At 36.4% G+C, this 26,471-nt stretch overlaps 2 protein-coding genes across 7 annotated transcripts in view; both read left to right on the forward strand.

Moving 5' to 3' along the window:
* The first annotated feature begins 1,823 nt into the window (after positions 1-1,823).
* Positions 1,824-3,431, forward strand: LOC145791406 (uncharacterized). The gene is made up of 3 exons (XM_082871762.1): positions 1,824-2,799; positions 2,884-3,000; positions 3,115-3,431. Exons 1-3 carry the CDS (start codon positions 1,824-1,826, stop codon positions 3,429-3,431), a joined length of 1,410 nt encoding a protein of 469 aa, XP_082727888.1.
* Positions 3,432-11,450: 8,019 nt separating this feature from the next.
* Positions 11,451-26,471, forward strand: part of LOC114307896 (MAP3K epsilon protein kinase 1) — a 72,764-nt gene continuing 57,743 nt past the window's right edge. For 2 of the 6 annotated variants that reach the window (XM_028253340.2, XM_028253348.2), the window contains exons 1-7: positions 11,451-11,800; positions 13,738-13,872; positions 15,459-15,479; positions 16,902-16,975; positions 17,083-17,173; positions 17,246-17,329; positions 18,307-18,408. In XM_028253340.2, the coding sequence (XP_028109141.1) occupies positions 11,741-11,800; positions 13,738-13,872; positions 15,459-15,479; positions 16,902-16,975; positions 17,083-17,173; positions 17,246-17,329; positions 18,307-18,408 (567 nt within the window). In that variant the 5' untranslated portion in view covers positions 11,451-11,740. Of the gene's footprint in view, positions 11,801-13,737; positions 13,873-15,458; positions 15,480-16,901; positions 16,976-17,082; positions 17,174-17,245; positions 17,772-18,306; positions 18,409-26,471 lie in introns of those variants that run through there. The other 4 variants (XM_028253359.2, XM_082868876.1, XM_082868875.1 and 1 more) reach the window with 3 other exon arrangements.

Consider the following 26,471-nt stretch of genomic DNA (forward strand, 5'->3'; position numbering starts at 1 on the left):
GTTATATTTATTAAGTTATGTTTATAAATATTTCAGTTACATGGGTTACTTTCTAAACTCTATTTACTTAAAAAGAAACCCATGGATATGGTTGTTTAAATTTTAGTATATATTTGACTATAACCTTCTAAATAATTATGTTTTGTAAGTACCACCACAGGAGTCCCACACCTTGGGGGACTTAAATAGCCATGAGCCTCCGTTTGACCACTTTGTGGTCCTCTGTTTGTCATGGATCCATTGACCTCTGTTTTGACTGTCACTTCTGTGACCTCTGTTCTGTTCTGTTTTATACCGTGGTTATGATTATTTATTTACATGATTTCTGTATTCTGCCACTTTAAATAAATTGTCATTTTAAATTAAATTATGCAAATGTTTAGCCTAACTAGTTATCCATGGATATTTTGTATTCCTACACTCTTGGCATAATATTTTTCACTCTGCTGTGTGCTTATAGCTGTTACCCTTTCAGGTGACGAGATGTAAGGGAAATCCATAACCCCACGAAATGGACCCTGCTTGTGGACTGTTGTTAAACCACTATTTTATCTTCTTTTTTTTATTATATATTTTTGCTTCCTTTTGTCTCTATTCGGGGTTGGTCACTGAATAATAAAATAATGAAAGCCCTAGAAATGTATTTCTTTTTTTTTAAAATAGTAGTATGAAATAAAATTTCTGTCTAAGTATATTTTTTTCGCTTGCGCAGTTTAATTTGTTTGAATAAGAACAAGTTAGTAGGTCACGATTCCAACTCTAAACCCCTAGGGTTGGGTCATGACAAATGTGGTATCAGAGCAAAGGTTCACCCAAAAAAAAAAACAATATATGTATAATCAAACTAAAATAATAATAAATAATTACATGTGACGTTAGTTTTCTTGTGTAAAATCTCATGTTTATTCTGGTGTTGTAGGATGTCAGAGATTTACCTTGATGATGCTTTTTGGAATGACCTCCAGGCCATCAACTTAGATGAAATTTTAGCCGAACACTCTACCCCAGCCCCCGCCTCACCTGAGGGTTGGGGAGATTCTGAGGAAATAGTCAAGGAATTGCACCCAGGTCTTGGCCGGTTGATGGGTCGGCCAATTTATATCCAGGTTGACCCTACTGACGACCCACACTTGTTATGGAGGTACAACCTTGCCCATATACGCAGACGTTTTCTCAGACCATCTCGCGTCCTTGGCGTCGCCCCGGGTCATGACTGCCCACATTATATTATAGGCCCCTTACCCCCAGAGTTTGCAGCCAGAAGGGGAAACGTGTACCCCGAGGATTTCATTTTCACCACAGTCCCAATCCATTAGAGATCATTAATATGCAAAGTGTTGACTTCGAAAATGATTTGTTATATGTTGAGACACCTGTTTGGATTGTCGACCGAACATTTGTGGGTCATATACGGTCTATCCCCATTTTCGCGGTTCAGGTAGCATGGGTGTGTTTTTGTGTAATCCAATTGGGGTGGGAGTTCGAGCTTTTTATGCAGCACTATTTCCCCTAGTTTTTCGGCCCATCTGACCCACCACTCTAGATCTGGCTAGTAGAAAATCTTTTGTATGCTGATCTTGATATGTTCCAATCCCCTTTTTGTTGACTTTTGTTTTTGTTTACCGCAGAGATAGGACACTAACATGTTCTGACTAATGTAATGTGAGTTAAAAAAATATATATATATATATATATAAATAAATAACAATGTGTAATGTTGGCAGTTTATATGAATATAAAGTGTACTACATATATATTGTGCGACATATATACATATATATATGCTGCGTTGAAAACATAATGCCTCGTTTATTACTTGTAGAATGGCTAATGGTAATGGAAGTGAGTCATCAGTTAGTGGAACGGAATCGATGGAAAAAGCGGTTGCTAGTTTTCTACAAGCCTTGCAAGCTAACATCAACAATGGGACACCGGAACAGCGAGAAGGGCCGGTTACCATAAAACAGTTCCAAGATCTGAAACCCACCACATTTACTGGTGGCCCAGACCCAATGGTAACGGATGCTTGGGTTAAAGACATGGAAAAGATTTTTCATGCTCTACCCTGCACTGAGAGGCAACAGGTAACTTTCGCCACTTTTACTTTCAAAGACAATGCGCAGGAATGGTGGCTTCTCACTCTGGCCAAAAAAGAAATTACGACGTGGGAAAGATTCTTGGAAGTATTCTATGAAAAATACGTTCCAGATTCATTGCGGGAACAAAAGGCATCCAAATTCATACATCTGAAGCAGAGAACCATGACAGTGGCTGAATATGAGAGCAAGTTCACACAACTCGCTCGGTTTGCAACATACGCCATCCCCACCGAAACTCGAAAAGCAAGAAAATTTGAAACAGGATTGGATGCTGGAACTAAAGACAGGCTTGAAGTTTTGAAATTGCCAACCTATGCAGAAGTGGTGGACCAGGCGTACATAGCAGAAAAAGGAATTAAAGCCTCGCGGTCCAGAGAACCAAGCTACAAAAAGCGATTCTGGGAAAGAGATAACAGAAGACCCGGTGTTGCACCTCATAAAAAGGTGAACATGGGCACAACTAGCTCAGGCCACCACGGTCCTACCAACCCCCGATGTGGCACTATTCCAACTTGCCCCACTTGTGGAAGGGTTTATTGGGGACAATGCCATCGAGACACAGGAGCATGTTTTAGATGCGGACAGTTTGGTCACTTGTTAAGGGATTGTCCAAAAATGGTTAATCCTACAGCCAGTCCCTCTGGCCCAGTCAGGAAAACCGTGGGACCGGGAGGAGAAAAAAAGGACAAAAACTGCCAAGGTTAGGCTTTCGCCTTGGTACCTGGAAAACCGGAAGTTACCGAAAATGTTATGTCAGGTACACTTTCTATCTGTGGTCTTTTAGCTCATGTCCTTATTGACTCTGGGTCAACTCATTCTTTTGTTGCACCACACTTTGCCACCAAGTTGATATCAACACCCGAACCATTAGGATATACATTGTCTGTGTCTTTTCCTTTTGGTAAGTCTACCTGTAGTACTGATGTGTACAGGTCTTGTGTTGTATTCTTAAAAGGCAAAACCTTATATGTAGACTTGATTCCCCTCCGCATTGGAAACTTTAATGTAATCTTAGGTATGGATTGGCTGGCTGCCAACCACACCTCTATCGATTGTAAAGCCAAAAAGGTCTCCCTTAATCCACCAAACCAACCCGAACTTGTCTTTGATGGAGCTGAAGTTTCTGACCCTTCCTGTATCATATCCTCCATGGCGGCCCAAGGACTCCTAAGAAACGGTTGTGGTAGTTATATTTGTTATGTGATTGACACACAAAAAGAAGCCCCTACCGTTGATGCAATTCCTGTAGTTCGAGAATTCCCGGATATCTTTCTTGAAGATCTACCCGGTATTCCAGTTGATCGGGAGATCGAATTCACCATTAAAATCTAACCTGGCACGCGGCCTTTATCAAAAACTCCTTATCGCATGTCGATGACAGAATTGAAAGAGCAAAAGACTCAACTCCAGGAACTCTTGGACAAAGGTTTTATCCGACCTAGTACCTCACCTTGGGGAGCTCCAGTATTGTTCGTGAAGAAAAAGGATGGCACGATGAGATTATGCATCGATTACTGGGAGCTGAACAAGGTCAACATCAAGAATCGATATCCTCTGCCGCGAATCGATGACTTGTTCAATCAACTTCAAGGCGCACAAGTGTTTTCCAAAATTGACTTACGTTCTGGCTATCATCAACTAAAGGTTAAAACGGAAAGCATTGAAAAGACTGCCTTCAGAATCCGTTACGGGCACTACGAATTTCTCGTCATGCCTTTTGGCGTCACAAATGCCCCGGCAACCTTCATGGACCTCATGAACAGAGTGTTCAAACCCTACCTTGATGAGTTTGTCATCGTCTTCATTGACGACATCCTCATATACTCCAAGTCACCAGAAGTTCATGAGCGGCACTTGCGAATGGTTCTACAAACACTACGTGATCACAAAATCTACGCTAAGTTGAAGAAATACGAATTCTGGATCACTAGTGTACACTTTCTCGGTCACGTCATTAATAAAGCTGGCATCTCGGTTGACCCCCAAAAAGTTACAGCAATCGTGGACTGGCCACAACCCACTAATGTATCAGAAATTTGAAGTTTCTTAGGTTTAGTTGGCTATTATCGACGCTTCGTGCAAGATTTCTCAAAAATAGCATCGCCCTTGACCCAGCTAACTCAGAATAACACACCCTTTGAATGGACTAATAAACAGGAGCTTTGCTTTCAAGAATTAAAAGGTCGACTTGTGTCAGCCCCTATACTAGCACTCCCTACTGGAGCAGATGGGTTCGTAATCTATAGTGATGCCTCATACAATGGGTTGGGTTGCGTTCTCATGCAAGACGGAAAAGTCATTGCTTATGCGTCACGAAAATTGAAAACTCACGAGAAGAACTACCCGACTCACGATTTGGAATTGGCTGCGGTGATCTTTGCTCTCAAAATCTAGCGTCATTATCTCTACGGTACAACCTGCGAGATTTATACTGACCACAAAAGTCTAAAATATCTATTCACACAGAAGGAACTGAATATGAGGCAACGACGGTGGTTGGAATTTATGAAAGACTACGATATAGAAATCCATCACCATCGGGGCAAAGCTAACGTGGTAGCAGACGCACTGAGCCGGAAGTCAACAAGAAACTTGGCATGCACACTCGTTTCTCGCAAAGTCAATGGGTTACTCGCCAACGTAACCATGGAACCTACATTGATTGAAGAAATTAAAGCGCGCCAATGGGAAGATAAACTCTTGAAGAAAAAGTACGAGGAACAAGGAAACACACCTGATCCTGATTTCATCATAAGCAATGGGATACTGAAATTTCGGAACCAAATTTGTATACCCGACATCCCAGATCTCAAGAAGAAGATACTGGAGGAAGCTCATAACTCAAGATTTGCAGTCCACCCTGGCAACACAAAGATGTATCATGATCTGAAAGAACACTACTGGTGGACCGGAATGAAAAGGGATATAACAAACCATGTTTCTAAATGTCTGCAATGTCAGCGTGTTAAAGCAGAACATCAGAGACCGGCAGGGCTATTGCAACCACTCCTTATTCCTGAATGGAAATAGGAACACATTACTATGGACTTTGTGGTCGGGCTACCACAGTCTTTTTCAAAGAATGATGCAATATGGGTTATAGTAGACCGATTAACAAAGTCAGCACACTTTCTACCAATCAAAATCATGTACCCTCTGAATAAGTTTGCCACTTTATATATCAAAGAGATTATTCGGTTGCATGGTATTCCAGTTTCAATCGTGTCTAACCGAGACCCTCGTTTCGTGTCTCACTTCTGGAATAAATTGCAAGAAGTGTTGGGAACTACACTGAAGTTCAGCACGGCCTATCATTCACAAATCGATGGGCAATCCGAAAGAACAATTCAGACGTTGGAAGACATGTTACGTGTATGCGTGTTGGACCTCAAAGGGAACTGGGATAAGCACCTACCTTTAGTGGCATTCACCTATAACAACGGCTATCAGGCAAGCATTGGAATGGCACCGTACGAAGCTCTGTATGGAAGGAGATGTCGATCACCTCTGTGCTGGACGGAGGTCGGGGATAGGAAATTGTTAGGCCCCGAAATCGTGCAAGTCATCAGTGAGAAAATCCAACTCATCCAACAGCAGATTCGTACTGCTCAGAGCCGCCAGAAAAGTTATGTGGATATTCGGAGGCGAGACTTGGAATTTCAAGTAGGAGATCATGTGTTTCTCAAAGTCTCACCAACAAGAGGAGTGATCCGATTCGGACAGCGCGGGAAGCTAAACCCATGTTACATCGGGCCATTTGAGATACTGGAAAGGATTGGCCCTGTAGCCTATCGCCTTGCACTACCTCCTGAGCTATCTAGAATCCACAGCGTGTTTCACGTATCAATGCTCCGACGGTATCTCCGAGATCCAGAACATGTCATCGACTATGAGAACTTGGAAGTTCGAGAAGATCTCTCTTACGAGGAACAACCAGTGCTGATTCTCGATCGACGTGATCAAATTCTCCGAAACAAGACCATACCACTGGTAAAGGTCTTATGGCGAAATCATCACATCGAAGAAGGCACGTGGGAAACCGAAGAACAAATGCAAGCTAAATACCCAGACCTCTTTGAAAGTTAAGGTACGTCAAGTTTGGGGACAAACTTCTAATTAGAAGGGGAGAAATGTGACACCCCAAACGTTTAATTAGAGTTATACATAATTATAGTGGCATGTGATGATAGATTATTAAATAAATAAATACATAAATCTAATTTGGCATTGGATTATGGGATTAATTGGAAATTATTTTTGGGAGCAAATTAACACATTTATGGAATTGTAATATTAATTGGGTCAAACTAAAGATAAATAATAATAATGCAGATAATATAAATAATAATAATGGGTATAGTACTAAAATAAAATAAGTAATTTTATAAAAAGAAAATAAAATAAGATGTAATTTAATTTAAATTGGGAACATTGAAAAAGCTTAACATCAATTAAGAAAAAAAAAGAGAAAAAGAAAAGGAATAAAAAAAGGGCCCAGCAACAATGGAAAGGAAATGAATAAAAAAAAAAGGAAGGAAATGGAAATTAGTTAGCCCAGCAGCTGCTGGTGAATTACGGCCCAGAGGAAAAGATTTAATCTTATCCAAAAAAAGATTCAAATCTTATATTGAATCCCCAATTAATAACTCAACACCTAGCATTATCATGACCTTGAGAGAGAGAGGGGTACGTGGCTGCCCCTCATGGCTCGATTAACAGTATAAATAGGAGTAAGGTGTTGCGACTTGGAGAGGAAAAAAAAAAAAACACGAAAAGAACAAGAGAAAGAGAGGAACTGAGAGAGAGAGGTACGTAAGTGAGTATAAGGAACTCATAGTAAGAAGGTTCTGATAGTAAAGTAAGGCTAAGGGTTACAATAAAGGTGAGATATGTTATACCTTGATTTACCATTATATGTTTTACAAATGTTTTGAGTTACCATAGCTTATTTTAAACAAGTTATATTTATTAAGTTATGTTTATAAATATTTCAGTTATGTGGGTTACTTTCTAAACTCTATTTACTTAAAAAGAAACCCATGGATATGGTTGTTTAAATTTTAGTATATATTTGACTATAACCTTCTAAATAATTATGTTTTGTAAGTACCACCACAGGAGTCCCACGCCTTGGGGGACTTAAATAGCCATGAGCCTCCGTTTGACCACTTTGTGGTCCTCTGTTTGTCATGGATCCATTGATCTCTGTTTTGACTGTCACTTCTGTGACCTTTGTTCTGTTCTATTTTATACCGTGGTTATGATTATTTATTTACATGATTTCTGTATTCTGCCACTTTAAATAAATTGTCATTTTAAATTAAATTATGCAAATGTTTAGCCTAACTAGTTATCCATGGATATTTTGTATTCCCTACACTTTTGGAATAATATTTCTCACTCAGCTGTGTGCTTATAGCTGTTACCCTTTCAGGTGACGAGATGTAAGGGAAATCCATAACCCCACGAAATGGACCCTACTCATAGACTGCTGTTAAACCACTATTTTATCTTTCTTTTTTTTATATTTTTGCTTCCTTTTGTCTCTATTCGGGGTTGGTCACTGAATAATAAAATAATAAAAGTCCTAGAAATGTATTTCTTTTTTTTAAAAAAAATAGTAGTATGAAATAAAATTTCTATCTAAGTATATTTTTTTCGCTTGCGCAGTTTAATTTGTTTGAATAAGAACAAGTTAGTAGGTCACGATTCCAACTCTAAACCCCTAAGGTTGGGTCATGACAAAACAAACTTCAGAGAAAATTGTATGGGCCAGAGAAAATTCCACACAAGGAGACATAATTTTATGGATCAGAGAAAATTATGAAACAATCAACATAATTTAGATATTAGAGAAAATCAATCAATGCAGATAAGTTAATGTCACTATAATTGTGGTCAGAGAAATTTTGATTCGAGAGAAAATTCATTAGAAGGGCAGAAATAAACAGTGTTAATCAAAGAAGCAACACAAATTGAAATTTCAGAGAAAATTGATCTCAATCAGTCAAGGCACATAAGTTATGGGCTAAATAAAATTACATACAAGGAGAAATAATTTTATGGGCCAGATAAAATTATGAAACAAACAATATAATTTAGATATCAGAGAAAATCCATAAAGTCATATAAGTTAATGTGTTACAATTGTGGTCAGAGAAATTTAGATTCCAGAGAAAATTCATTACAAGGGTAGAAATAAACCAGTGGTAATCAAAGAAGCAGCATAAATTGAAACTTCAGAGAAAATTGATGTCAATCAGTCAAGGGACATAAGTTATTCCATATAAGATATCGCATCATAGAGAAAATTGATCTCAATCAATCAAAGCACAAGGAGGGAAACAAACCAGTGGTTAGAGAAATTTTGAAATTTCACTGAGAATGCAGTGCGATAGAAATCTAACTTGTCGAGGTGCAAGAGAGTGGACTGGTGTCTTCCCAATCAATGATATTCACATGTTCACATAGCCATTACTGTGATGGAAATTGAAATAATTAAATTTTTCTGAACACACAAATTTGTAAGTATCATAACTGTAAATTTGAATGGAAATTCTACTTACCAGCAATGCAATGACACACCTCGTAACTCTTTCTAGAGTTTTGTGCAATGCTGTTATAAAATCGATCAATGTTGCTGTGATTGCTTCTGACCAATCATACTGCTTCATTAATTCAAGAGGTTTCACATACTTGATAAAAACTCACCCTATTGAATTTCCACTAGTTGCAAAAAATAGGGTGAGACATAAGTACAAGGTAATAATGATTATTATATCTTTGAAGTCAGTTGGTTACTTGCCTTACATTGCTTTGACCAAGGCATTCTTAAGAACAGGACCAGTGAGCCTTGTATCCATTGGGAATCTTCGCCTTAGGAATGCAGTCTTTGGCCTTTTTGAGTATCTTAATGACATGGCTGCTTTACCACCTTACAAACAAAAAATCAAGGTCATGTCATTGGTTGTAAAGGTCAAGTTTTTTTTATCAACTGTGAATGCTTTCGTTTTTTCATTATAACGTTGGATTATTGCAACTACATCATCATCAGATTTCCTAGACTTTCTTGGATCCATCCTTCTAGTGGTTAGAGCTTGGATCAAATATCAGAATTGAGTCTTTTGAAGCTCTTCAAGTTGGTTTGAATTGAATTTAAGGATTTGAAAAAATGAGACAATAGATGAGAGGTTGGATCGGTATTGGATGTTGCAATGAGCTCTCATTCTTTGGAGTTTAACAGGTTTTTTCCCCTTGAACTTGAGTCTTTTGAAGTTGGGGTATTCATCTTGATGCTTGTTGCTTCATCACCTTGGACTTGTGTTTTTTGGTGAGGAGTTTGTGGTGTTTTGCTGTTTTTTGATCTAAGATCATAAGAAGATTCAGAGAGTTTCTATTTCTTTTGTAGTGTTTTTGGTGTTTTGCTGCTTTTGCGTTTCGCCATTCCTAGACAATGAAAACATAAAGATGTCAACATTAAATCCCAGAGAAAATTAAACATGCTACAAAAAATGAACATGTCAGAGAAAATTACACATAAGGAAGAAAATTAAGGTGGACAGAGAAAATTATAAATGTCAGAGAAAATTATACATTGAAAATTAAATGTCAGAGGACTAATTGTTTTCATGTGGAATACATCTAGTCACAGAAAATTTCCATTCCTAGAAAAAAACAAAAAAAAAAACAACATAAACATGCTAGAGAAATCAGCAAGGGATAAAAGTAATGTGGTCAGAGAAAATTATAAATTCTAGAGAAACTTTGACATAGACAATTGAATACTAAGTGTTTTCGTGTGGAATACATGTTGCCACAGATAATTTCCATTCCTAGAGAGAATAAACAAAGCAACATAAGCATGACAGAAATTTTTTTTAAAATTGATAAAAATTACATATAGATGCAAAATATAGATAGAGAAAATTCAAGTAAGAAATATAAATCTAGTAACCACAGAAAATGAAAATGCCAAAGAAAATTCAAACACTTTCCAAAGAAAATTACACATTCCAAAGAAAATTTTCATTCAATAATATTAAAATGCTAGAGAAATTTACATACACAACCAGAGAAATCTAAATATGATAGAGACACACAAGGGAGAAAAGTGATGTGACTAGAGAAAATTATAAATGCCAAAGAAATTTAGATACAGACAAGAGAGTAGTATTATATATAGATGTAAAACATAACCAGAGAAAATTCAAGAAAGAAACATAAATCTAGCAAGCACAGAAAATAAAAATGACACATACCAGAGAAAATTAAACATGGCAAGCCAGAGAAATTTATAGAGTAGAGAAATTTGAATGAATTGTATTTAAAAATTACACAGGGAAATACAGATAAATTAACCATGCCAAAGAAAATGAGGGAATAAACATGCCAGAGAAAATTCAAAGAAGAAACATAGATTAAGCCAATACCAGAGAAATTTACAAACAAAATCACACAAACATCTTCAAGATTAAGTTCAAAACTTAGAGAAATAACATTTTTCAAATTCATGTAGTTTTTTATTACGAAATTGAAACCCTAACAAATGGAAGGCTAATATAATATGCAATTAATTGTGTTTCTAAAGAAAAACTCGTTGGATTGTAGAAACTTACCAGAGTGATGATGAAACATTAATTACGAACTGATATGCCCTGAGATGAAGATGCAATGAGATGAAAATGAACTGAAATGACAATGAATAATGAAAATAGGTCTGAGAAATTTGTAAGGAGGGAATGAAAAAGATCTCGGCAGAAGATAATGAAACCGTAATGTCGATAGTGAAGATGATTGTGAAACCCTAATTCTTTTGTTTTTTTGCTCGTGAAGATGGTTGGATTTTTGGAATGGAACTGAGTCGTCGGAATCAAGTGGAGTGTTATTTGTTGATTTGTGAAGGGTATTTTGATCAAAAAAAAAATTAAAAATACATGTGTTCAGTTGAGGGATCTGATACATCATCCATTTTTTTTGGTGTCATTTATTCTTTAAATTACTATTATTAGGGACCATAAGAAAAAATTCCTCTTTTTTTTATCTTCACTGGATTTTTTAAATATTTTAACCAATTTTTAAAATTTTTAAATACATCTAACATAAGTACACTAAAAAAGTATAATATTTATAAAAAATTTATAAAAAATTCACTAAATATCTAAAATATATATATCAAAAATGAAAATTCAATACATTTTCATATTTTGATGTATTTATTATTTTTTTAAAATAATTTTTTTATAAATATTTTATATTTTAAATACTTCTAAATAAAATATATCTAAAAAAATAAAAAATTACTTAAAATTTTAAAAACATTTATTAAAAATAAAAAAATTACGAAAAACTCAATTTTCAGAACGGAAAAACCAAATTTGGCCCCAACAAAAAGTGTACTCTCAAAACCTGATCGTCTATTTCTGAGAGGGAAGAAAAGAAAAACACAATCGGAGCGTCCTGCGACTATTGACCTCGTTCGCTCTCTCTCTCTCTCTCGATTATCGTCGTCGTCGTCGTCGTCTTGGTCTTCGATCATTCGTACCTGAATTTAGCGTTTCACTCTTCCAGCAGCTGACAATGGAACAATAATTATAAAGATTTCCAGAGAGGAGAGGAGGAGAGAAGCCATATTTGTAAATAACATGTCGCGGCAGCCGGCAATGACCGCTTTCCACAAGCCCAAGACTCTCGACAACAAATACGTAAGAATGCTTCTTTTTGTATGTGTTTTGATCTTTCAATTTCTCTAGGGTTTTAGTTTTCGGACAAAAATTAGAATATAACATTCAATTCTGTTTCAATTTCATGTGCATTTCACGATTTGGATGACATTTTCTCTTGTTTGTTAAGCCTGTTTTGATCCCTATACTCTTTTTTCATCTCAAAACATTATGTACAAAGCTTAACAAAAACGCAAGTCTTCTTTAGCGGAGAGGGTTGCTATAGCCCAATGAATACTATTAAAGGTGTAAGATGAATGAATATCAACAAGTTTTCCGAAAACATTAACATTTATAAAAAGCCCTAGCAAGCTCAATCATATCTTTTCCAAATGTATTATATTTCCAAATCATTATAATGCATATCCATCAAAACATACAAGACATGTGTATAACCCGCCCGGGTACCGTTTACACAACCAACCCCCAGGTGGCATAAGAGATTTCAACGACCGCTACTAGCACGTTTACCATCCTTCAGTAGCTTGACTAAATCCGAGGATGCCATCTTTCTACTTTTCATACATGAACATAGGATATGTATTTGTAACAAATATTTCAGGGTATTCCAAAGTGTGTCGTAATTTGAGTTTAAAAAATATAAAAGTTGAACATAGCTTTAAAATAATACTACTCACCAATGGCTCTTACAAATGAGGATGATCCACAAGAGTTTGAACATACACAAGCACACGAAATAATATCCATTGGGGGTGTTTGTTTCAGCTTTTCAGAGCCAACGTATGGCTTTTAGCTTTGAAAAAGTTATTTTGGATTGTTTGGTTAAACTTATTTCAAACAGCTTCTGATTCTAACAGCTTATTTTAACTCAAAAAAGCTGATTCTAAGAAGTTACTCACCCCTTACTTCTGATTATCAGCTTCTGCTGTGGACATGTTAATTTATGGTTATACTCTTAAATTTTTTTATTTTTTATTTTTTTAAAAATAGAAAAATACTCAAATGGACTATAGATTATTATTATTATTTTTTATGAGAAATGTAGACAAACAAAAAATAAAAATTAATTGAAAAAGCTATTTCACAGCTTATTTAACAAACACTACTCAGCAACTTAAATCTATAATCCAACAGTTACACTAAACAGATTAACAACTTCTGATTAAAGTCATAATCTATAATCTGTTAAGTTATAATCTATAAGCTGTTTTAACAGCTACACCAAACGGGGCCATTGAAGCTTTGTTCTAACTTGCACAAAGTTATAATCTATAAGCTGTTTTAACAGCTACACCAAACGGGGCCATTGAAGTTTTGTTCTAACTTGCACAAATTCTAAGTAGTTTGAGATTAATTTAAGTGTCCTTCCAATTCCAATTCATTTACCTTTAGTAGAAGGTTTAGGATATTAATCAGAGTCTTTCCTAAGTCTTAAAACAAGTCCCAAGTGTCCCAGAATGTGTTATCAAGGTTTCTAGGTGTTCGAGTCCGCTAACAGAAGGCTGGAAATCAAATTTTACTCTGACTGGTTGACTGGCTAGTCGTCCTCTTTGCTCTAGAATGCTCGCTTTATTTGTGAGGTTAACTTCAAAAGGGCATATCTTTCTCATTCGAACTCGAAACCAAGCAAAATTTATATCTAAATTGAAGCTCTAGAAGTCTAGTTTCTAGTGGTGGTGGTCTCACATATTCCAACTATAAAGAGAGATATGATTGGGATTTTGGATCATATAGTAACACACTAAGTTCAAAAGAAGACTATCCCCTAACTCTTAAAACAAAATAAGGAAGCTCATATGTTCTAACTTTCCGAACTACCATATTTTTAAGTTTTATTCTAAGCATTTCTTATCAAGGCTACTAATGCAAGATGCAAACAAACAAACATGGATAATGTATGTTTATGTCATGGAAGAATGTCTCGGTTGTTACATTAATGCTATTGTTTTCAATTGAAGATTTTTGGAGATGAGATTGGGAAAGGAGCATATGGTCGAGTTTACAAGGGTTTGGATTTGGAGAATGGAGACTTTGTTGCAATTAAACAGGTTTCTTTGGAAAATATTGCGCAGGAGGATCTCAATATTATCATGGTACAATATTAGTCACTCCTACTATCTGTCCTTTTGCTTTCTTTCTTTCTTGATTATTTATGTTATGTTAGGACATTTGGACTTGAAAAATGATTTATATTTTTCTGGGCATCTTGGCCCTGTTGTTTCATTTGTATACTCAGTACTTGTCAGACTTATAATTTATTTGGCTTAAAAACCTAGCTGAATACCCCCGGATGTTTATTATTGGGAGTGAAAACTTACAACTATAGACTATTGTGGGATTTATGTATCTAACTATATCTATATATTTATTTAATTTCTCAAGTGGAGTTTACTTGATGACCATACCTCACCCACAGTCTTGTTTCGTTTTCTTGAAAATTGCCTTGTTGGCGCGTTTGTATAATATCTTATTTGCGTCTTGTATTTGTATCCTTACTTTTTAGCCCTTTCTTTGGTCCACTTTGAACACCATGTTGTTCGAACCCATGTACAAGAACAAAGATAGGGATTTCAAGATTGAACAAAAGATTTTTATTTTTAGATTGACCAGTCTTCAAGTGGTGAATTCATTAGGATTACAAAGAGGGTCTTGATTCATGGCTATTATTTAATTGCAAATATGGGTGGAGCTTTTTGGGTTGAAGTTAATAAGTCAAATTCAAATATGATGTTGGTTAAGGAATTCGAAAGGATTTAGCCTAATGGTAACTGAAGTGCCCAAAGTGACATGGGCTCATTAATCAATAACAAGGTCCAAATTGAGGAGCCTTTTCATTCTTGGTGCATAGTGCTTTGGGCCATGCTTCACAATGATAAAGGGGTTTAGCCATTGGTAATATTGTGCATTACGTTGCCATGCTTGGTAATTATTGGGCTTCAATGTCTTCTCTTCTCCTTTTAAAGGGATATTTTATTTTATTTTATTTTTTATTGGCTAAAAGATAAAATTGTATTAGTGAAGGGTTTCGAGGGGGCACAACCTTATACAATCGAATCATTTTACGGGGATGCCTTTTTTTTTAAAAAAAAAAAATTAATAGAGATTGGAGAGATATTGTGTGACATGCAATTTTGCTTTTGTTTTTTTCTTCTCTTTTAGGGACTCTGCACCCCTGTTGTGCCCTTTGGTATTTTTCATTCTGGTTTATTGAATTGCAAATCAAAAAAAAAAAAAAAAAAAAAAAAGTAAAAAGATTTCTTATACCTCATTGGCAACTCCTTAGTGTCTGGACTGATTGATAATTTTGTTTGCCTTTTGGAGCAGATGTAAGTTAAACAAAGAATCTCAACGCTAGCTCTGAATAGTTAATATCTCTCTCAATTACTCTATTTCTGTGTCAAATTCAACTGCAGTTTCAATTTTCCTTGATGTAGTGCATGTTCACATATTTGTGCATGTATTATTGTATTATGAAATGAAGCTTGTGATTCCCGTGGGATTAGTTTGCAGTTTGGAGCACTGTGGTGATATTTCTTTACTGTTAAAGCCAACATATTAGTCCCTTTCGATTATGTACATAATTTTATAATGTGTAGCATTTTGTTTCTTCTTTGAATCTAACAAGTTGTTGCTTTCCTTTTGAATTCTCTGTTGTTGATGGGATGATTTTACTTCTCAGCAAGAGATTGATCTGCTCAAGGTAATTTTTCTTCTTACATTGCTATTAAAATTTTGTTCTTTATTGAATTTCTGAAATATAATGTGTGTTTCTGTTGGAGAAAAATATGCACATTCGACTGGCTTTTGGGCTAATATTTGACTTTCAAATGTTACTGCTGTGAGATATGCTGAAACTTTATTACTTAGCCTCTCGGTTGGGGCTCTGTGGAACTCCTTCCCCCCCCCTCCCCCCTTATTAGAACAGTTACAGACTTACAGTGTTTGATTCTAGTCTTACATATATGAAAGCTACTGGTGTTATTAAAATTTTGGAATATTAAATATTCGTTCTGCAACTTCCTTGTGCTCGTATATGGTGTTGTTAAACTGTTGTTGGATAGCTATATGTTGTACTTGATTATCTATTCTGCTAAAACTAGATGAATTGAGTTTGAGTTGCATAACAACAGTTCTATTTGTTTTTTAAATTAAAAGCACATTGAGAAACAACATGAAGGGGGTGCCACTTGTATATGTTACACTAAAGGAAAAGCAAAACACAGCACCTAATGTAGAGACCTGTGTTACATGGACTCAAGTACGGGTGTCGGGTGCGAGTATGTATCTAGAGGTCGTACTCATCAAACTATAAATTTAAGGGTATGCAGACTCAGCAAAAAAATGTCATAATTTTATATTTTTAATTAAGTATGTGAGATAAAATGGTGCTCTATGTAACTTACAATGTCAAAAAGACATTTATAGCAATTATACAACAATACGTACATATAATAATAGTGTTATATACAATGTGGGTGTTTGGGAAGTGGCTATTTTAGAGGCTTTTTTGACTATTTTAGTAGGCTATTTTAGTTTTTGTGTGTCTGAAGTTGGGTTGGATTTTTATTTGAGTTGTTGTATTGAAAAATGTGTTTGAAAGGATATTTAGATAAAAAATAATTAAATTATTCCCCAAAAGACGTGCATGGCGTGATGGAGCTGTGCCTGACTTGGATTATGATTATGTTGGGATATGAAATGACTAAAGTGCCCCCGTGGGTTGGAATGCTAAGTTGGTGAGTTAGTCAAAAAGTAAAAGGGCAAAATTGTAATTTCAAATATACACTGCACAGTCATAATTTCAAATATACACTGCACAGCAAAATCGTCAGTTTCTGATTAAAAAAAAAAAAGAAAAAAAAAAAGAGAAACTCCGCTACAGTATAACTTTTTGGCTATTTGTTTAAAATAGAAGAAGTATCCGTTGAAAATTATCCAGCACATATCCTATACCCTTGTTCGAGTGTTGGGTGTCTGACACAAGTATTTGATTTATTTTGAAGAGTTCGTGTAACATAGGTAGAGACTCAATTTTTCTATTTATGGGGCTTGCGATAAATTTGGAATCTCTGGATGTTCAGTATGCTATTTATGGGACTTCTGTAAATTTCTGTTGTGACAGAATTTGAACCACAAGAACATTGTGAAATATCTTGGATCCTTAAAGACGAAGACTCATCTTCACATAATTCTTGAGTAAGTTTAGTTGAATTCCCTTTCGTTTAACAGATTCAGTCCTGACATTTTAGACAAACTATGTGTTGAAAACTTATGTGATCATGTTTTGAATTTTGTTTGCATAGGTATGTAGAGAATGGCTCACTTGCAAATATTATTAAGCCAAATAAATTCGGACCATTTCCAGAATCGTTGGTGGTCGTGTATATTGCTCAGGTATACTTGTAACCTTATAGTTTAATGACTTCATCCTGTGCTTAACTTTGATAACTTTGTGCTTGTGACCAGGTATTGGAAGGTTTGGTTTATCTACATGAACAGGGTGTAATTCATCGGGATATCAAGGGTGCAAATATATTAACAACCAAAGAGGTATTGTTCTGTGGTTTTCTTGAAATATTTGGCTGGTGATTTGTTTATTCATTTTTTGTTCAAGGGTGATGGGCTACAGAATAGCTGGTAGCCTGCACTGAGCCTGCGAATCCCTCTATCCCTTCCAAGCCAAATAAAGATGGGACTCAATTCCAGGTCTTTGGTGTGCCTGGCTAGCTTAGCTGGCACCTTCCTTTGGTTGCTGTTTCAGCTTTAGTTGGCTAAAAGACATGTCTCATTACTCTCTCTCTCTCTCACACACACACACACACACACACACGCACATGCACACGCGCACGCACACACACAAACACTATTTTATCATTCAATTTGATATTCTTGTGTCAAAACTCAATTCATTTAATTTTAATTTTTTAATTTTTAATTTTTTAATATCATTTTCATCTTGCATGTTCTACAATGGCAAAAACTTCTGTGAGAGGTGCGATCATCGACTTCTTTTTTTCACATGTATTGTTATATCTGAGTCTTATATATTTTACTTTTGTAGGAGCTGGGTCTTATTTATTTCATTGTTTTAGGAGGTTTGATGTGCCACTTGTTTAGGTTGCTAATTGACTGCTGATTATTTTGGGCTGCAGCGAATGGTTGAGTAGATGTTAATAAATTTATAAATTTATAGGTGCAGGAGGATGTTAAGGGTTAACTGGGGTGGCAGTGATTTATGAATTAAAATTTTGGTTTATTGCAAATGAGGGTTAATAGGAATTTTAAGTAACCTTAGATCTGCATTAAGTCCCCATCTCATGCATTAGGTTTTAATAAAGTAAATTTTTAGAAGTTTCTCCAGCTGCCTATTTTTGCTCAGAATATTCACTTTCATTCGGAAGTGCCAGTCATGTACTTTGCTCATTGATTTTGTTTTATTGGATTATTTAAGATGGTGTAGTTTTTTCCATTTTTTTCTTTTAGATGGCTTTTGCAGAGTACTTGGTTGAACTAATTTATGCTTTCAGGGTCTTGTGAAACTTGCAGATTTTGGGGTTGCAACAAAACTAACCGAGGCAGATGTTAATACACATTCAGTTGTTGGAACACCCTATTGGATGGCCCCTGAGGTACTACTTGAATAATCTCTTTATCAGTATTCCAGCTTGATTTTTGATCGGAATGATGGTGGGAGCATTCTTGTTTTTATCTTTTCAGCCAGAGTTTTAATTTTTTTCTGTTCCTTTCCTTTCCTTTTATTGGGTTTGATTTTGATATCTTTTGTCCATTGTCCACAAACACTGAATCTTCGAAAGCATGAAAAAGGTTTTGTTTCTGCATTCTGTTGGGGACCAGTAACCAGTGATAGATCGACATATTTTGTGGGGTGGGTGGGTGGGTGAATTTTCATGTATGCACATGGTTGTAAGAAATTATATTCTTACTAACAAAAATTTGGAAATCAATTAAAATCATGCATCCCTTTTGTTTGTTATCTACATATTCTTACTAACATCTCTTATCAACGAATATATATATATTTTTTTTGCAAGGTTGATTGCCGTAAAAATTGTTTGTTCAAATTTCTCCAGTTTTCTATGGTTTCTTATAAAAAATATAAGGAACATAACATTATAGTTTGTTTTCCATTCTAAGGATTTTTTGAGGTGGTTTCTGGTCTTGGGGTGAATATGAATGGAAGTACTATTGTGGCTGTTAAATTGTTGGCTACTGTGTTAGGGTGTCTCGTTGAGTCCTTGCCTTGCAAGTAGTTGGTGTTACTGTTGTTAAGTGGTAAACTTAGGTGTATTGATTTTAGAGTCCAATCATTGAGAAGATTGGGAAAAGATTGCAGGGTTGGAAGAGAGTTCTGATTTTGGGGGAGGGGTAGGCACTGTAAGTTTTCTGAATGAAACTGCATATTCAATTGTATATTTACAAAGTACATAACTGTTTATTTAGCCCTAAGACCAAGATAAAAAAAGGAAATAGAATCCCTATACAAAGGGATATCAAACATGCGTAATATAAATATATATAGAATATATACTAATATACAGAATAGATACGAATATATTCTCATACCCCCGCTCAAACTCATGGTGTTTTAGTAGAAAACACGGAGAGTTTGTCTTGCCGAAACCGAAACCGAAACCGAAACCGAAACTGAAACCGAAACCGAAACCGAGCAGTGGTGCGAGTTTTGGTAAAGAAATCAGCATGTTGCAATGACGAAGTGACAAATGGAAGTGAGATAGAGTCAGACTACAGATGCTGACGGAGAAAGTGACAATCAATCTCAATGTGCTTCGTCCATTAATGAAAAACAGTGTTATGGGCGATTTGAATAGTACTATGGTTGTCACAGTAGAGAGATGTTGGCGAAGATTGAGGGACAACCAAATTAGATAAGAGACAACAAACCAAGACAACGAACTTGGACAACTTCAGTAGTAGCATGAACCATAGCATGATACTCAGCTTTGGCAGTAGAATGGGTAACAACAGTTTGTTTCTTGCTTTTCTAAGAAATCAAGGAATCACCGAAACATACAGAAACCAGAAGTGGACTTACGATCATTAACATCCCCAGCCCAATCAGCATCAACATAGGGCATCAAATCCAAGGATGAAGTAGAAGACAACAGCAAGCCTTGGAAGATAATACCACGAAGATAGCGAAAAATCCGAAGCAAAGCAGCTCAATGGGTAGAGCGAGGAGTAGAAACGAATTGGTTAACCATATGAACAACATAGGCAAGATCAGGACGAGTAACCGTCAGATAGACTAAGCAACCCATAAGCTCTCGATATAAAGTAGGATCATTTAGAAGGATACCATTAGTAGTGTTAGGCTTCGCATTAAGCTCAATGGGGGTATCAAAAATCTTAGTGTCAGTAAGACTGGTACGGTGAATAACTTCATTGACATACTTGGCTTGAGACAAAAGTAGCCCTTGGGAGAAGAAGCCACCTCAATACCCAAGAAAATATCACAATGGTCTCGGATTTTTCATTTCGAAAGTGCGGAAGAGATGTTGCTTGACCTTAAAGATAGCAGAAGAGTTAGAGCCAATGATTATCATATTATCCACATACAGTAATAAGGCAACAAAACTATTAGAGGTGTAGAGTTGAAACAAAACAGAGTCATGGGCACAAGGATGAAGCCCAAGCTTAGTAACATCTGTTTGAAAGCGATCATACCAAGCATGAAGAGATTGCTTCAAACCATACAAAGCACGTCGAAGATGATAAATCTGTCTAAGAGGAATGGTGAAGGTTAGGGAGAGGACGCATATAAACCTCCTCAGTGAGATAGCCATTAAGAAAAGCATTCTTAACATCCATCTGATAAAGAGGCCAATGACGAATAGCAGCAACAGAGATCAAAGTACGGACAATAGTCATCTAGGCAACAGGGGCAAATGTCTCCTCATAATCAATACCATACTCTTGTGAGAAACCTTTGCAATTAGGCGAGCTTTATAGTGCTCGAGAGAATCATCAAAATGAGTCTTGACTTTATAGACCCATTTTCAACCAATCAGATTCTTGCCCCAGCAGGCAGAGGAACCAGCTTCCAAGTACTGGTCTCCTGCAATGTAGACAAACTGTTACTCCATAGCTTGAATCCAATTAGGATCTTGACAGACCTCCTTGTAAGATTAATGTTCTGAAAAAGAGTGAGTAGCGGATAAAAACGTATAATATGAAAGAGAAATACATGTTCTAACAAAACTAAGTTTGACTACCTGTTTATGGATGCGAAAGGAATACTTACGGTTAGTAAGATTAGAGTTGTCAGAAGCAGGGGCACAGAAAATTGGTGAAGGGAGAGTCTTGCGACGAGAATAGACTAACAATGGAGGAGGAGAAGGAGCAGGTGGGGGAAGAGGTGGAGAGGATGAAACAGACTCATGGGGGACAGTGGAGAAGGACTCAGCAGAAAGGGTAGTAGGAGGAGAAGAAGGAACGAACAAGCTCATAGGGAACAATAGAGATGTACTCATTAGGAAGGACCTAAGAAGGAAATGGATCAATGTAAACCAAATCCTTTTTAGAAATCGGAGCAGTGAAAGGAGGAAGTTGAAAGTAAGCTAGATGTTCCAGGAAGGCAACATGCTGGGAGACATAAAGGTTGCAGGAAATAGGATTGTAACAACGATAGCCTTTTGAGTAACACTGTAACCCAAAAAGACACACAGGATAGACTGGGCACTAAGTTTTGTCCTATCTTTTCGGGGAAGAAGGATAAAACATGCAGACCCAAAAACATGAATGAGAGAGTAATTGGGGAGTTGGGAAAATAGAGTCTCATAAGGAGAACGATCAGAGAGTAGGGGGTAGGCATATAGTTGAGAAGAAAAGCAGCTGTAAGAACGACTTTCCTTCAAAAGGGAGCCGAAACATAAGCTGAAAGGAGAGATCTAGCTGTCTCAAGGAGATGACAATGTTTACGCTCAGCACGACCATTTTGGGCGGGTGTATCAGTACAAGAAGTTTGGTGAATGGTAGTCAAATTGGCTAGATACTCCCATAATTTAGTTTTAAAATACTCCCCATTTAAGTCAGATCGTAACAATTTAATAGTAAACCCAAATTGTGTAGTGATCATAGACTGAAAGTTACGGTATATTTGGTAGAAGTTAGATTTGAGTCATAAGATAAACCCAAGTATAACAGGTGAAATCATCAACAAAAGATACATAATATGCAGAACCTCCTTTTGTAAGAACATGAGAGGGTCCCTAGACATCAGTATGCACAAGAGAAAATGCAGAAACAGAAACAAAAGTAGAAATACTTTTATTAAATGGTAAAACTGACATTTTGACAAGTTTACACCCCCGACATTCATCAATTTGACTAGGAGAAACTTTACTCAACAACCCTGACTGAACTAAAGACCATAAATAGTCAATAGACAAATGACCTAGGCGAGAATGCCATAAATAAAACTGATTCGATTGAGAATCTAATTGAAACGAGGAAAGTGCAACTGGAGAGGTGGATAAAGGGAGATGTAAGCTTTTTATCGCATAGAGATCTCTAACTCTACGGTCGGTCCCAATCTGCTTCTTGGACACCCAATCCTGCACACAACAGACAGAAGAGGAAAAGATAACATCAAAACCTAAAGCATCAAGTTGACTGATAGATAATAAACTAACAGATAGCTGAGGGACATAAAGAATAGAGGGAATAGTAACAGCAGACATGGCAGAGGGTAAGTCAGACCCAATAGATAGAACAGACATACTGGACCCATTAGCAGTAGTAATAGTAACAGGAATGGGTGAGGGAATACAATTTTGAAGTAAGGAAAGGTGAGGAGTCATATGATGAGAGACACCAAGATCAAAGCATACTCATTTGGACCTAATAACTCTGGAGGTTGGAAAGTACTCGGAGTAGGACCACGGAACTGTGTTTGAGAAGACGGAGCAGGCTGACGTTCCTTTTTGGGACAGTTGTTCTTCCAATGATTTTTTTGATGGTAGAAAGCATACTCATTTGGACCTAATAGTCCTTTCTTGGGTTTCGCAATGACCTGAAGCTAATGAGGAGGTGGGGTCGATAATAAAGGAGGCTTAGCAGGAGCTAAGAAGACAGAAGGAGGCAAAGTCTGACTAGCCGTTTTAAGACGGGTTTCCTCGGAGAGGAGCTTATGAACAATAGCATCCACAGAGGGAAGAGGAGACCGGTGAAGGACGTCACCTCGGATAGCCTCATGCTGAGGGGAGAGAACCGTTAAGAACTGCACTAAATGACCCTGCTCCCGAAACTCAATATAAGCTTCTAGTATCTTGAGACTAGGTGGTTCCATAAGAGCTAACTGATTTCAGAGATCTGTCATCTCAATATAGAAGTCCTGAATAGATTGATCCCGCTGACGAGCACTCTGAATAGCTGTTTCCAACTCATACTGCTTGGCAAAGTTGGACTGTTGATAACCACTCTGTAAATAATCCTACACCTCCTTGGCAGTACTATATTTGGAAAACATCATTTTAATACGGTCATCCACAGAGTTATGAAACTAGGTCAGAATTTGGGCATTATCACAATCCCAAGAGTCACAGGAAGTCAGATATCCGTTTACTTTTGAGTCCGATGGACGAGGAACAGAACCAGAAACATAGTCCCATTTTTTCTTGTCCAAGAAGAAAATTCTTCATAACACTGGCCTAATAAGCATAATTGGTACCAGTGAATTTGCATTTAGTGGCTTGGATTTTGGTGTTCGACATTATAATAAAATAGAACTAATGGATTGAAGTATAATAACACAAAAAAAAGATTTGTTCCAAGTAACCAGATAATCACAAACAGAGGGGCTAAAATGTAAATAAAAGTTTTATAACCACATCAACACATTGAATTAGCAAAGGAGGAAAGGAGGAGAGACCGCAATTGAGACAGAGAGAGAGAGAGACGAATTAGAGAAGTCGCGATGGGTCGCGAATCGCGATAGAACAGGGAGAGAGACTGAAGCTTCAATTGAGACCAACGACCCAGGAGAGAGATGGCAGCTTCGATCGATACCAACGAACTAGAATCAGAGACTAAAGTCTTCAATTGAACATAAATGATGACCCACGATGAGTGCCGAATCGAGTTTCTAAACTAGAGAAAGAGATGACGGCCCTTGCGATTGCGATCATGCCTAGAATAGAGAGTCGCGACTTTAACCTAGAGACAAGAAACCGTTGCGACTTCGCAGAACCACCGAGAGAACTTCGAACAAGTTCGAACGAGGAGAAAGAACTTCGAATAATCAAGGCCAGACCTATGGTCTTGGTTCTGATACCATGTAAGTTTTCTGAATGAAACTGCATATTCAATTGTATATTTACATAGTACACAACTATTTATATAGCCCTAAGACCAAGATAAAAAAATGAAATAGAATCCTTATACAATCAAAGGGGTATCAAATATGCCTACTATAAATATATATAGAATATATACTAATATATAGAATAGATATGACTATATTCTCACAGGCACACTTTGGCTTAATCAGTTTTGACTAATGTTTTTGTTTATTACCTATATTTAAGATGTTGATGAGTGTGGTTGACAAAATTGAAAAATTGCCTAGGGTTTTTTTCTTTTTTTGTGTGTGTGGGTGTATGAGAGGGTTGTGATGAGGGAAGTGGGAGTATTTAGACCCACCAAAATGTAAAGCGGGTCTTACCATTGGAATCATTATTGCTAAGAATAAAGCATCATTAGGCAAATGGTTATGGAGATTCCCCAACAAGAGAGATGCTTCATTATTCACCCAAAAAAAAAAGAGAGATGCTTTATGGCATACCGTGATTAAAAGCAAGTAGGAGACTCAATCCAATGTTTGAGATTCTAATGAGGCTTATTGGGGAAATTCTAGATATCCATGGAAGTACATTTCTCAGAGAACTGATAATTTCTCACAATTCATTTGTTTTATGGTTGGGAATGGGGAACATTCATTTTTGGGAGGATACTTGGATTGGGGATGATTATTTTTCTCATTTGTTTCTTAGTTGCAGGAATCGTGCATCCAGGCTGCGTTTCTTAGGAAGAAACGTGTAAGAAACGACTCTTTTGGGAGAGAAATGCGTTTCTTTCCAGATGGAAACGGTGGTGAACTCCAAAAGCAAAAAAAAAAAAAAAAGTAGATATGAAGATCCGTTTGAGAGAAGAAAAAAAAAAAGAATCTGATATCAGATATGGAGTAGAAGAAGAAGAAAGATGGCATACCTTTTGAAAATAGATGAAGCAAACGAGACCGAGGGAGAAGTCGAAGGAACCTTCGAATCAGACCAGTCTTTGAAGAGAGAGAAGACGATAGAGCTGCCAACTTTATTTGCTGGATTTATCCTTCCCTCTTTATTTTTTATTTTTATATATTTTTTTAAACATAGTATTTTTTTTTTTATTTTGACCTAGATGGTCATGGGCTTTCATTTAAAAAGTTCAATGGGCTTCGTTGGGCCTATAGTTGGTCTTAGCTTGCAGATTCAAAAAATATTGGATACTAAATACTAATTATATTACAATCAAAGCCCATTAAAAAACAAACATATTATATAAAAATAAATAAAACAATGAAACTTTAATATATTTGAATAATGCCCCCAAAAATATGTTTTATGCATGTCAATTAAAAAAAAAAAGTTCATATAGATAATTTAAAAATATTATCGATAAAATAATACATAAGCGCTCCTAACCTACGATTCTTCTAAGTGGCCACGCTCTCCCTCTCCCGCTCCCGCTCCCGCTCCCGCTCTCGTTTCGTGCAACTAAGATTTGTTTTGATGTTTGTATCGTCTACCTCGTTCGCATAATGTGTCTATTGCTTGTTTTCTTAAGGATCCCATTTCTTGGATTTTCAATTTGTTTTAGAAATCTAAATGCCAGGGAGTCCTGTGTCTAAACTTGAGTGTGAGTCTAGGCTAGTGATTTGGTATTCTTGTTCACTATTATTCATATTTTTCTTTGAGACATGATTCTATGGATAGAAGGGTGTGTGGTCTACTCATTCCTCCTTTTGATCCTTGTGATTTGGAATGCTTGTGCCATTTTAATGTAAGAGTGCTTCCATGGTTTTTGGCTCTTAATAAGATTTAAAGCAAATGGATTGTTTCTAAGGAGACCCAATTACTCTTTGCTCCCATAATGGTGCATTTTGTGTAGGGGGGATGAAGAAAGCATTGATCATCTTTTCTTGCATTATCCCGTGAAATTTTACTTAAGAAATAATGAGATTAGTATGGATTTAAAGGGACATTTTTTCTTTTTCATTGGTTTTGGTTAAATGAACAACATAGTTTGATTGGTTCGAAATTCTTTCTTTCCAAAATATTTCGCTATGTGGAGTCTCTGCGTTCTTGTTTGCATGTTTTTCTCTTGTTATTGTTTATACAATAGTTTGATATTACTTGTTCTGATATTGTGGAATTCATTTTTAATTTTATTTTTTTAAAGAAATAATTTGGGAGTCCTTTGTGTGCACTTTCCCCCCCTAGTTATTCTTGGACTTGTTGGACCAATTTGATTCTATGATTACTTGAAATTATTTAGCTTAAGTCTTTTATGTACTTCGATTTAAACTAACTTAATATCTGTGGTCCCCTTTGTGTGTGCAATCAAGAATATGTGTGGTCAGTGTTGATTTTGTCATATATTTTGTATACTCTTT

The sequence above is a fragment of the Camellia sinensis genome, chromosome 5 (genome assembly GCF_055761805.1).
Source record: "Camellia sinensis isolate YWXY chromosome 5, ASM5576180v1, whole genome shotgun sequence".
NCBI classification, from domain to species: Eukaryota; Viridiplantae; Streptophyta; class Magnoliopsida; order Ericales; family Theaceae; genus Camellia; species Camellia sinensis.

Bases quoted from the DNA above. Each gene is read 5' to 3' on its own strand.
- LOC145791406 (XM_082871762.1), top strand. From the start codon at position 1,824: ATGGCTAATGGTAATGGAAGTGAGTCATCAGTTAGTGGAACGGAATCG. The intron at 2,800-2,883 runs GTTAGGCTTTCG...GTGGTCTTTTAG, and splicing joins AAAGGACAAAAACTGCCAAG to CTCATGTCCTTATTGACTCT. The intron at 3,001-3,114 runs GTAAGTCTACCT...ATGTAATCTTAG, and splicing joins GTCTGTGTCTTTTCCTTTTG to GTATGGATTGGCTGGCTGCC.